General features: G+C 44.8%; 3 protein-coding genes across 3 annotated transcripts; 1 reads left to right on the forward strand and 2 right to left on the reverse strand.

Moving 5' to 3' along the window:
- Positions 1–224: 224 nt before the first annotated feature.
- On the reverse strand, positions 225–6504 carry IL334_005344 (DNA-directed RNA polymerase II subunit RPB1; the record flags this gene model as incomplete). Its single annotated transcript, XM_062937057.1, has 14 exons — positions 225–399; positions 472–597; positions 664–3110; positions 3160–4275; positions 4342–4402; positions 4457–4504; positions 4557–4578; positions 4631–4710; positions 4763–4943; positions 4997–5561; positions 5617–5877; positions 5942–6114; positions 6175–6271; positions 6421–6504. 14 exons carry the CDS (start codon positions 6502–6504, stop codon positions 225–227), a joined length of 5436 nt encoding a protein of 1811 aa, XP_062793108.1.
- Positions 6505–7602: 1098 nt separating this feature from the next.
- On the forward strand, positions 7603–10305 carry IL334_005345 (uncharacterized protein; the record flags this gene model as incomplete). Its single annotated transcript, XM_062937058.1, has 8 exons — positions 7603–7654; positions 7724–7896; positions 7960–8058; positions 8129–8249; positions 8316–8586; positions 8646–8907; positions 8964–9156; positions 9239–10305. 8 exons carry the CDS (start codon positions 7603–7605, stop codon positions 10303–10305), a joined length of 2238 nt encoding a protein of 745 aa, XP_062793109.1.
- A 1311-nt stretch (positions 10306–11616) lies between these two features.
- IL334_005346 (uncharacterized protein) lies at positions 11617–12810 on the reverse strand (the record flags this gene model as incomplete). Its single annotated transcript, XM_062937059.1, has 6 exons — positions 11617–11728; positions 11812–11929; positions 12001–12155; positions 12238–12490; positions 12564–12686; positions 12783–12810. 6 exons carry the CDS (start codon positions 12808–12810, stop codon positions 11617–11619), a joined length of 789 nt encoding a protein of 262 aa, XP_062793110.1.
- Between the last annotated feature and the right edge of the window lie 441 nt (positions 12811–13251).

The following is a 13251-nucleotide window of genomic DNA, read 5'->3' on the forward strand; positions in this document are numbered from 1 at the left end:
ATTATGTAAGCATATACTCAATCCAGCTCGATATTTTTCAACGAGATAATGCATTTTTATTGTATTTGAGGTTTTATCACCGTATAAAAAGACAATTACATGATACTGATGAGAAGATAAGATAGATTTGGAGGAGGAATTAAAACTATTCTCGTGTCCCCGTTGCTCATTACATATTGAATTTGAAATATTCGACATTGTCATATATATAATCCTACTTCCTCCTAACTCTTCCAACTTGGACTAGCACCGTATCCACCTGTATTATTACCCCAACCAGGTCTAGCTTGACCGTTAGGTCTTGCTTGTCCATTTGCAGCTTGTCCGTTCGCTGGCGCATTACCATTACCATTCGCACCATACACTGGTGAAGCGGGTGAATAAGCTGGCGAGGCAGGACTGATGATTCCAGATAGAACATGTCAGCGAGTCTCCTGATTTGGTAATGAAGAGATCCAAGATTTAGCTTACCTATACGCTGGACTCGTAGGCGAATAAGCTGGACTAGCAGGTGAATAGGCTGGACTAGCAGGTGAATAGGCTGGACTAGCAGGCGAGTATGTAGGTGATGTGGGACTGAATTGAGGACTTGTAGGCCTAGAACGGTTGAATCAGTCGCTGTAGTCAGATTTGATAAAACAACAGCTAGGAATAATGACTCACGAATACCTCGGAGAAGTAGCTTGGAAAGCAGCTGGGCTTGTAGGACTGTACGTTGGAGAAGTGGGTGAGAATGCGGGACTTGCAGGTGAGTATCTCGGGCTTGTAGGAGAATATTGAGGTGATGTGACACCCATTCCACCCAATGGGGAAGTAGGTGAATATGCCGGTGAAACAGGTGAATAAGGTGAAGCCCTGTTCATACCATTTCTAGCACCTGCACCCGCACCTCCATATGCGGGCGAAGCAGGTGAATACGTTGGTGAGGAAGGTGAGAAAGATGGAGAAGATGGTGAGAATTGTGGACTTGAAGGTGAATATTGAGGTGAAGTGGGTGAATAAGCAGGTGAAGTTATTCCACCAGCTCTTGGTACCCAGGGTGAAGCTGCACCTGCACCTGCAAAAGGAGACGTGGGCGAATAAGCAGGCGAGGTGACTGCGAATGGTGATGTAGGTGAATATCCAGCAGGAGAAGAAGGTGAATATCCTGCACCACCATTTGCAGGTGACATCCCGCCGTGCATGGGTGAAGTTCCGTATCCCATATAAGCGAAATTTCCCCCTTCTTCATTATTAGACGTTTGCATCGGTGAGAATGCAGCTGACCCAACTGATCCTTTTGATCCATCCCACATAGGTGAGAAATTGTCGTATGGCGTCATAGCTCCTCCGGGTGTCATACCTCCCGCCAATCCACCACTTGCAGCTAACATATTTTGAACGGGTAATCGATGATCCACAATGACATCTTTCAACATGTTCATGTCAAGCGAAACGTCGAAGGCTCCAGTTCCCATAGGTGCCATTTGACCTAATAAAACGTTTTCTGCTACTCCTCGACAATCATCGACATCTCCAACAGCAGCAGCTTCAAGTAAGATTTCGACAGTTTCTTCGAACGAGGATCTTGATAACGCTCCAGCGTCCGTTCGGTTGATACCATGTCGAGTGATGGACATCAGAGATCCTTTGGAACACATAAGATCACAAAGTAAAGCCAAGTGTCGATAATTGACGTAAGAACCACCCATTTCTATAACACCGTTTAATTCCTTGTACAAGGCATTTCGGGCACCTTCGATACCGAGGGTTTCGTAAACCTCATAGCAGTTATTGGAATACGTTCGGGGTCCATCCACACCATCAACAGCCATAACTTCTTTCAGGTTGATACCATCTGTTTCAAGGAACCATTCTTTCGATTGATCATATTCCCCTTGTCCTGAAAGTACGACTTGTTTGCCTTCCGATATGAACACTCTTGAAATACCCTTAATACCACCCAACTCAACTTGATCAAGCAAAGTACCTTCAATCCTCTTCAAGAACATATCTTCATCACCTAACAACTCTTCGTCTTCTTTCTCAGCGACAACACGCAATCGAATGATAAGTTTAGGTGCGTTATCTTCTGAATGAATGACAAATACATCCTTTCCAACTGTTTCCGCAATAGCATTGACGATTTGAGACATTTCGTAACCACCTTCTAATACCTTTGCTCGGTCGAGCTCTAAACGGAGTAACCAAGGTGAGTGTAGTTCCAGTCGAATATCCTCATCAGGAATAGCGAAGAAAGCATCAACGAAATCTTGATCTTCTTCAATATCCGTAGAATCAAGTTTGGGATCGTAAAAGATCTCAACTGATGCAGTGATATCTCGAAGACGTGTGAAAGTGAGTTTTCGCATGATCTGATGAGCATCTTCTTCTGTTCTACTGTACTCAGGATCAAGGTAGACATTAAGTGCTGGAGTTCGGATATTAACAGCGACATTGATGATTTCCTTCAGACGGGGTACACCACCGGTAACTGATTTAGAAGCGACACCCGCATAATGGAAAGTATTCAACGTCATTTGAGTTGCTGGTTCACCAATAGATTGCGCGGCAAGTGTTCCGACCATTTCACAAGCGTTGACAACTGCTTTATTGAAGATCTGCTCAATTTCTCCAACGACCCATTCGAACGCTTCTCTGTTCAAATGATTCTCCTCGATCACTCGTCTAGTGGCAAGGTGCGATCTAAGCAGAATGTTGAAGACGAGAGTAGCGTTACGTTGGGCGTCCTTACTTAGGTTGTCATCCCCTCGTACAACGACTAATCGATCGGATAACGCTTGTCTCTGTTCGATTAGATAAGCAGGATCAAGATCGCTAGGCACTCGCCTGTCGATGTGGAAGATTTGCTGAGAGTTTTGGATGACACGTTGGATATTAACAGGGAGCGGATGACCGGGTGTACCATCAAGGTAGATATCTGTTCGAAGTTTTTGCCTGTCGCTGGTGAGTTGACGGAATTCCTCATCGAGAAGGTTTTGCAGTGTTACAGATGATTGGTCGATACCAGGTTGCAGAACACCTTTTTTGAATCCGCCAGAAGCTCCAAGCACATCGATCTTATACCTCTTCTCGAAGGCTTTATTCGAAAGACGGATAATATCGAGACTCTGCTTTCCGCGTCAGTAAATCACTTGTTGGACAAAAACCTCAACCCACTTGTTTCTCCATAGCCGAACCATCCATGCCATCTTCTCCATACAAGAACTGAACTACATCACCGACTGAATTTCTGACAGTTCCGTCATATCCGACTTTGAGATCTTCCATCGCTTTGACCAATCTACGTTGAATATATCCTGTTTCGGCAGTTTTGACTGCGGTATCAATCAAACCTTCTCTTCCACCCATGGCATGGAACCAGAACTCCTGCGGTGTTAATCCTCTCAGATAAGAATTCTCCACGAAACCTCTTGATTCAGGTCCATAATCATCTCTTGAGAAATGAGGTAATGAACGATGTCTAAATCCGAACGTTATACGTTTTCCTTCTACGAATTGTTGTCCTACTACACCTGACATTTGGGAGATATTGATGAAAGAACCTTTTGATCCTGAAACCACCATTTGCTTTACATTATTATCATCCTTCAAATTATCTTGAGTGGTTTTACCAGTCCAATCTCGCGCTTTATTCAATTCGTTGGCAATCGATGCTTCAAGGGTTTCTCGAATCGTCATACCGGGCTTGGGTTTCATTTTGTTTGCTTCAGCTTCAGCAATCAATCGTTGTACAGCCTCTTTCGCTTCCACCATTCGATTGGTGATACCAGCCATAGTAGCTTTATCGACAATTGTATCTCCAATACCAACTGAAAAACCGAAATGTAACAACCAGAAATTTATCATTTGTTGACACGCAGAGAACCAATCTCGAGCCGCTACCGGACCAAGTTCTCGGAAGATAACGTGGACCAAACCATCATTTGCGGCACCGGCCATATTTTTAATGATTGTACCAAAAATCAGTTCACCATTGTCTATCAACACGTTTTCGTCCGTGACATCTATTGGTGACGGCTTCTCGTTGTTCTTCTTAGTGATATTAATACCTTTGGGAATGGTCATAGATAATAGTTGTTTACCTGTCCACATTGGTTTAGGTTTGAGGATGGCTGGCGGAGGTACTGTACCATCCCAGCCCGGAAGCCAGAGCAAGATATGCTGCACTTGTAACCAATCGATGAGATTATCTCGAAGGGTGAATTTTCGAACACCGCACAGAGTATCTTGCACGATGCCCATTACAGGCTTATTTGCTTGGGGCGAAACGATCTGTAGTAAAAGGAACAATATGAGCCCAAGCATGACCAACGTTCAGCTCGGCGCTTAGATATGTACCTGTCTGGGAACCCAGGCGATTTGACTAAGCTCTGCTCGTGTCTCTTCACTCTGAGGGACGCTGCACAGGAAGCAATTAGCGAAAGAAAAAATAAGTCAGCAAACGTATACGTACTGCAAATTCATCTCGTCACCGTCGAAATCAGCATTGTAAGGTGAAGTGCTACATTAAGGATTAGCCTCGGTCATAAAAGTGTTACCCGTGGTGAACGCACACTGAAAGGTTCAATCGGAAAGCTGGAGACAGATGTTAGCTATAGATTTTTTTTACCCGAATGGGTGGACGCACTGGAGTAATTCATCAATTTAACCCTATGCGACATCATCGACATTTTATGCAAACTCGGTTGTCGATTGAAGAGGACGAAGCTAACCAAATAGTCAGCTCCAGTTACAGTCAGACTAAGTCATATCCGCTCACTCTCCATCCTTAAGATGCCGTTCTACGATCCAACCGAATTGCAGACTGATGGGTTCTCCGGATTTCCGGTACTTCAGATCTACACGTTCTCCAGTATCTTTAACGTAGTATCGAGCACCGGGATATGTCGCAGGACCGTTGTTGACCAGAGTTTGTAGGTAGACAATATTGTATGGGGTAACTTTGATGAACAAGTTAGCACATAACCCGTGTTCCTGCTGCTATAAAACTCACCTCTTTCTGGATAAGTAAGGGTCATTGCAATACTTTTAGGTACACCGACTTGATCCAGCTGTAAGTTTGGATCACCAGTAATAACCGTACGCGCTGAGAAGTCTACTCGTTTACCCATCAAATTACCTCTCATTCTTCCTTCTTTTCCCTTTAATCTAGCTCGGATAGCTTTGATAGCTCTACCAGCTTTATGTTGATCTCTCGGTAAACCAGCGATTTCATTATCCATATATGTCGCGACGTGGTATTGCAATAAATCAAATTGCTCATTTACAACACTCGGTGGTACACCTTCAGCTTCCATCCGTCGAACGATTCCATTGAATTTAATGATTGATTGAAGTTTATATGTTAAATCGTCTTCACTTCGCATCGCACCACCATCAATTGCGATTGAAGGCCGAACGGCTGCGGGAGGTACAGGAAGGACTGTGAGGATCATCCAGTCTGGTCGAGCGTATTCTGCATTCAAACCCATGATATGGAGATCTTCTGGAGGGATTTTCTTGAGGATGTTGTAAATTTCTCCAGGAGAGGCATTCCGTTCCTCGGGCTCTGCAGTGTCCTGAGTATAATCATCAGCGGCCTGATCGCTATAAATCGATGGCAGTCATTCTCACCTCGCCCTTATCTGTAGGCTTCCATACACCAGTAAGTTTGAGACCCTTCTTCCTCCACAGAGGTTGCTCATGACCACATCCACCATGGCCTCTTGCCTTTCCTTGCTCTGATGCATACTGATCTTCGGCAGTAGCGTCACCATCTCCATCCTCCAACGAATCGGTCTCACATATCCTCTTGTCCTTGGCGAACACCCAAACAGCTCTCAGTCGGTGTTGAGCTTTCACTCGTCTGACAACATTACTCAGTAGGGGATCACGCTACACGATACAAATGAGTTAGCTGAACTAAGGCTGTGCTCTATGCACCAGAGCATACACTTACCATGTCAACTTTGAGTTTACCACAACTAAAACAGACACATTCCAAAATCTTCTTCACTTTGATAATAAAACCAGCGTGAAAGACCGGTCTAGCAAGTTCAATATGACCGAAATGACCAGGACATTCTGCCATACCCTCAAGACAAGTTTGACATTTGAAATTACGATCGATAGCTGCACACGCGTGAACACTGGTTCTAAGATCGTCACCACGTTAATGGTAAGACGACTTACTGCCCATTTTAGGATCCATCAATCCTCCTACTTTCTGTCTATTCGTGGTCTCGTCCATCACCTCGGTGTATTCGATCTTGGCCACAGAAAACGCTTTCTGATCATGGTGAACAGATGGAAAGGAGAGTGTAAGCGGATGCATAGACATAGGGGAATCAACGTGCTCAAATTCCTCTCATGAACCCCTTCCACGTAAATCCCACTCTCCGTTATAACACAACAGTCTGCATGGGAAAAGACACTCACAATCTCCTCCGGACTCATCACACCAAACTGTATCTCCTTGATCTGCTTCGCAGGAGCAGAAGAATATGGGAACGTAACAGTCATCTTTGCTAATTATATCTTTTTCTTCCGACTATTTAAGCACTATTGTCCCTCTTTCCAGTCTCCGAAACCCCTTTAATCACAATTTTCTTTGGTTTTATTCACTAAATCCCCGTTCTTTGGTTATCACACTTCTAAACACGATGCTGGAATCCGAAATACAGGATAGGATGAACGGTGGCGAGAATCAGCTGAAAGATCCACTTTTATCAAAGCGGGGGTATTGTCGATCTTTTATAGCCTTCTTGGACAAGAGTATTTGAAGGCGTATGTCTAGAGGCCTAATTGGCGGCCGATGCGAGTGCTGGATATCTAGGGATGTCTACGAGGGAAGATCGTATGGATGTAATGAACGCAGGGATGTCGGGGAGGAGAAGGGTTGGGAAGGATCGATTACCGTTCTTCTTCGACGTGTTTCGAAAGGCGAGAAAGACGGGTTTTCTCGTGAGGATTTACGATGATAGCAGGAAGTATGATGCTCCCTTGGTCTGTCCACTTCGATGAAGAAGTAGAAGATGGATGGGTTTTATTGACTTGAGGAGAGAGAGCTGGAGAAGATGTAAAAGAAGCGGTGATTATGTTTTCGCTGTTTAATCATTATATTGACTGCTGAGTGAGCGTTATAACATGCATGTAGACCCGATTCAAAACGCGAAAACGGAATCAAATATTCAGATAGGGGCGAGACGGATAACGCCGCCCTCCTGTACATCGGTGAATTGTGAATGTGGCACTTTTCAAACCTCAAGCGAACGATGATGCGTCACAGTCAAGTTAACCGGTTGAATGCCAACCGCCTTGGTACAGATAAACGTCAGTAGTATTCACTCCATTATCATCACTCACCATCGATATCTCATCAAGCTTTTGAAGACAACTCTCAGCGTTTGTCCCTGTGTACAGGTAGTATCTCAGGCGTTGTCGATATATCATAAAGAAAATCAACCTTCGTTAGTCTGGAGTCACGGTCTCGGAACGTCTGCGTAGCATTGACCTCGACTATTGTTCCGCAATCGTCCTTTGTCAGCATCACTGGGTGCTGTGGAACAAACAGTACTTCTCGTTGTAGTATTCTAATCGGTAACACAATACTTCCTTACGATGTCGTGGCTCTGGGGATCCGCTACAAACCCTCAGTTTGAGGAGTTAGTAGGTAAGTTAGCACCTCGTTGGATCGATTTGCCGCTTTGACTTTGTGCTAACTCGGTCCTCCTAAATTCAGAGAAGGCATGTTCTCCCCTGCATCTTCCTTATCCCCAATCAGAGGATATAGCCACGTCTCTGGAAGTGACGGATATGATCAGGTCAAAAGCTGTTCTACCGAAAATGGCAATGCAGAGCTTGAAAAGGAGGATAGCGGGTAAAAATGGTAGAGTCCAGATGTACGCTTTAGGGGTAAGCTTTGTAATTTGCGCCAGTCATCAATCAGAATCAAGAGCTGACTTTTGGGATTCATAGCTGACGGATACCTGCATAAAGAATGGAGGCGATCATTTCTTGGCAGAGATAGCTAGCAAGGAGTTCGTCGATGAGTTATCGGGTTTGATCAAAGCTCCAGTAAGTGCAGTTGTGTGGTCAATTTCTTGGTCGTACAAAGGAGAATATGGCTAAGCTTGTAATTTTGCAGTCGACTAGTCCTGAGGTCAAGCAAATGCTACTCAAGATGTTTCAACAGTGGGCTTTAGCATTCCAATCGAAGAAGGAGCTCAGCTTCTTCACAGATGTCTATAATGAGCTGAAGAATTCAGGTAAGCCTTCTTTTCTGCATTTGAAATGGTCACCTCCCTGTGAAGCGTGCTGAGACAATTGCATAGGGATCAAGTTTCCTCCGCCTCCTGCTCCTATCGCGGCACACTTGTTGGAAACTTCAACAGCACCAGCATGGGTGGACAGTGATGTTTGTATGAGATGTCGAACTGCATTCACATTCACAAATCGTAAACACCATTGTCGGAATTGTGGATTAGTGTTCGATCAGGCTTGCTCCAGTCGAACGATGGCAATACCCAGATTCGGTATAGCTGAGGAGGTCAGAGTATGCGAGAGTTGTTGGGTGAAGTCAGGAAAGGGCAAAACTTCTGAAGGGTAGGTTCAGCATTATCACCTCAAATACCGATCGGACTAATCGGTAAATCCTTTGTCAGACCCGCTCCTGCGGTCCCTGGTAGAACTCCTCGAAGTCGAGCGGATCTTGATGCGGATTTACAGCGCGCTATTGAAATGTCTTTGGCAGAATCTCAACCTGGAGGAAGCAATTTCATAGGCTCTGAACCACCTATAGCGAGAAAAAGTGGAACTGCAGAAGAGGATGACGAAGATATGAGGCTGGCTATCGAAGCTAGTCTGAGGGACATGGAAAGAGCTAGACCTAGTGCACCTACAGGGTACGACGAGCCTGAGTTGAGAGTAAGTCGTTGTGCAAATTGAATTAGAAAAGCGGTTTCATTGACATCCCGCTGCAGCCATTACCAACTTTCGATCTCGCGCCAAGAGAAACGGAAACCATATTGACATTCTCAAATACAATGGATCAAATGGCTGCGTATGGTGAGAGGGATCTAAGAAGGTTCCCTCATGCTCATATGCTCGCAGAACAAGCTTACGGGTTGGGAGAAAAGCTGCATAGAAATGTAGAGGAGAAGAGTACAAAACAACGTGAGTCGCTCCAACCCATTGCAGCTACAGCCAGCACTCTTTCTGATGTCTGTACTAACGCTATAAACGGTTGTTTATTTAGAAATGCTGGCAGAAATGCAAGGTAAACTTTCAGAAGCCGTTTCATTGTACGGTCATATATTGGATGGTCAACAAGCATATTCAGCACGAAGGATGCAAGAAGAGCAGCAACGACGATACCAGCAACATCAATCAATGTATACTTACGCACCGCCTCAACAACCAGCATATCCCTATGCACCATCTCAAGGATACCATGTTCCTAATGGATATACGCAATTTGCTCCTGCTCAACCCAGTTATCAACCACCACAACCTCAAGCTGCTCCTTCGCTGTATCCATCTATGCCCTTCCAGCCTCAAGCTCAAGGGCATCCCAACACGAATCATGATTCCCAGTATCCTTATAGACACGATATGGCTTCCCCTCAGCCATCCACGTCTTCGTCGGTTCAATACGCCCAACAACCATATACGTCTCAGTCGGGCTTAGCAAGACACACTTCTCTCCATGTACAGCCTACTTCTCTGCCACATTCGCCACAACGGCAGGCGTCAATGACATATGGTGCACCTGTCTCGGTCGCCGTCGAGAATCCTACCCCTACGCCACAATATGAGAATGCACCCCCTGTACCTATGGCCTCTCATCCCCCATCATCACCAACTACAAGTATACACTCACTAGCTCAACAGGCGTCAGCGCCTCCAGCACCTAGTAGTCAAGGGTCATACAGATCTCCTATTGCAGCTTACAACCCGCTGGGAACATCACCTGCGCAAACCCAATCACAAGGCTACAATCAATGGGAAGGACAAGGTCAAAATCATTCACAACAACATCCATCGTGGGATTTTCAGCCTTCCCAACGAACGCAGCAGTATCAAGCTTCTGCCCAAAATCAACAGCCGATCTCTCAGCAAGAAGAACAGTCCCAACAACCGTACCAAGTACGACAGCGACCCAATGGGCTCAACCATAGTCAGCAACAGGCAGGTATCTACAGTGTCAATTCTTTCCCTTCAGCTCCCGAACAGATATTCCCTGACGCTCCATCAGAAATACCCGCACCGACCAAAGGCTTGGAGAAGGAAGAACATGAAGAAGCTTTGTTGATTGAGCTGTAAGAGAGTGATACGTGTGTACCCTCAATTGAATAAGTTGTATGTCGTGCTTGTAGATCAGCATCAAGATGCATTGTTTGTGGTGTGTACGGCTCAGGGAGTCAAAGGAAAGACAGACGGATTTACGGCCTGCCAGTATTTGGAAGATTTGTGCAGGCGTTGTAGCGTCAATCTGACCTGTTCTTCCACCTACTCTCTCCTTATCACAATCCTTATTACTGAAAGGTGCCGACCCCTCATGATATTCGACGACTCGTACAATGGAATGGACTGTCATCTCTGGCGGTTGATGTGCTTTGTGGAGACATATGATCTCTTGCGGTTTACTATATACACGCTAGGATTGTCCAGCACCGATTCCGAAGACTTGCACAGCCACAGTGAGATTAACGATCAAGCTCTGGAAGCGTCGACTGCGTCTAGGGGTTTACCTTAGTTCGCTTTTTCAAGATGATTGCCATTCGTTCTATGTCTTTGCTCCCCTTTGATCGCAGCAGAAACTTTGTGATCTTTACTGTCAAACCACTCTGAGTTTCGTGTCCCAGAATTGAATGACTGTCTAGGTAATTGGCATCCCTCTTGGTTTCATTCCGTTGCAGGTGCACTGGCCTGTGCTTGACCAATTGTCCTGAAGAAAATATGGAAAAATGAAAATCTGGGTAATGTTCCTAGGGTGAAAGGCAAGTAGTCACCGTTTCACAATCTCCTTTTTTGCCTCGATCGCCTTAAGCCCCATTAAGCTTTGCCAGTCTTCCTTGAGCCAAACGCTACGCAGCTTCTTGAGATTACATCTTCATGCTTCGAAACAACGACTGATGCTTATGGCACGGTTTGCAGAATTGACATGTACCTCGCTGGAGCAGGAGAAATTAGATCATGGCACTTGCTTGATTTTGTGCACGAGATCAAACAAGTTACACATTGGGAGTTTTAATAGAAAGTGGAGGGAAAAATTCTTGGAGCTGGGAAGAAGCTAGAATGAATCGTGTCAAAATAATACCAGGTACTTCATACATCTGAATGCATCGACCAAGACTGATGTCTACTAAAGCTTGAACGACACAGGTGGAATATACACTTAACCTGCAGACGTCGGGACTGTACAGGGATACATTACGTATTCGTGGAATTAACCAGGAGAAGCATTGTCGATTGAGCTGTAGACTGCTGACGGTGTTTTATGTGCTCAAGTATGTGAGGCCAAAGCCAGGAGTCATATTTACATAGTTTTAGGACACCGGCCAATTGTACGTGTCAGATGCAATTTTGCGGTATGTACAGACATCAGGGATCCTTCACTACTTGGAATATCCGTCAAATCGTCTCATCATCATAATGAGCTACCATCCAGAAATTCTTTTTGGCATCTTTGAGAGAACAGTCTTTATTCATGTTATGTTGGATATCCCTGTAGCTCACTCGACCCCTGTGTCGTTTTTGTCAGCCCAGAGCTATACCTAGGGTATGTATGCTCGACGTCTACTTAGAAAAGTAAAAGTACACGCTTACTCTTTTGCATTGCCCAGACCTGTATACCAACGGTTATCGTTAAAAAGTTTCCAATTCGTTGTTTTGTCCAGGGTACCGAAGACGACGGGTGTGGAACTGGATTTACTGACCCATTTTGCTGATGTGAAAATGAGATAGTCAGTCAGATTTAAAAGCAAGAACGAGTGCAAGGGGTCACAGTGAACTTACCAAGCTGATCTTCGCTGTCTATATATTCGACTGTGGCAAGTTTGCCAGTCAACATCATGAAGGCGTCAGCAGGGCTGCCCCAAGAGAAATGTTTCAAATCAAGACCCATATATCCCTCCATTTGTAGAGCAGCTGTCTCAAGTCCCGCTAGGAACCTAAGAAATTGACGAACAGAACCATGATAATCAACTTGGGGACTTTCTTGTCATAAAGTAAATGCGGAAAATAAAAACATACCAGTATCCAGGGTCGCCATAGTAATCGGCGTCCTTATTGATATCCTTGAATTTTCCTGTTTTTTCAATCTTATTTCCTGTATAATCAGTTAATTGAAATGTTGCTTCTTCACGAGGCAGTTCCCAAAAGTCTGGGCTGTCAGTATCACCTCTTTTCTGTTCATGGGGTTTCTTCCACAAAGCTGATACAGTATTGGGCTCAGTCTGGATAATAGCTCCCAAGACTGCTAGGAACCAGGAATTTTCCCATTTGTCTGAAAGTCACAAATATTAGCAGTATTTTCATCCTTCCAAGTAGTTCGAAATGTAACCGTGACATATACATACTTATGATGACATCCGACAGTTGAGGTCCTTGCGAGGCTGCTAGAGGAGCTGCACTTGATTTACGTTTGTCCATACCAGCAGAGGTAGCATTTTTCGCTGTAACTTCAGAGAACCCGCTCGAAGCTAAAATCGAAAAGATTATCACTGCTCAACATACATCAGCCATATCCTAAGGCAGACTGCGAGGATGAATTGTGGCGGAAAATATGCTACGCTTACAGAGGGAGTTCATATACATAGTTTTCATGCTGTTGATATACTGACCGTTCAAAGGTTATTCGTAGTGATGAATAGGTTGATTACAGTCTGGAGCGCGTATGGAACACTGCAGGATTGATGTATATATATGTAATGATTTTGAGGAGAGCACGTGGTCCCCTGCTGCCCACCGTTAATCTCAATACAAGGGGGAATCAGAGGGGAAAGGGGTTGATTAATGAAAGGACCAATCAATGGAGATATATGAGGGGTGAGGTATTTACTACGAAGCGAGTGGGTTATTGTGTCTTATCAAGTCCCAGATCATACCAGCATCTATGCGTAGCTATCATGTGCCTCATCCTCAAGCAACAGGAACCTTTTAACTTTCGTATATCGAGAATAGTCGGTCCAGCGGCACATCATCTGGTGCAATTTCAATTTTCCGTGCCACTCTGGTGCATTCTGCCAAGTTTGAACACAGACCTTA

The sequence above is a fragment of the Kwoniella shivajii genome, chromosome 7 (genome assembly GCF_035658355.1).
Source record: "Kwoniella shivajii chromosome 7, complete sequence".
In the NCBI taxonomy this organism is placed as follows: domain Eukaryota; kingdom Fungi; phylum Basidiomycota; class Tremellomycetes; order Tremellales; family Cryptococcaceae; genus Kwoniella; species Kwoniella shivajii.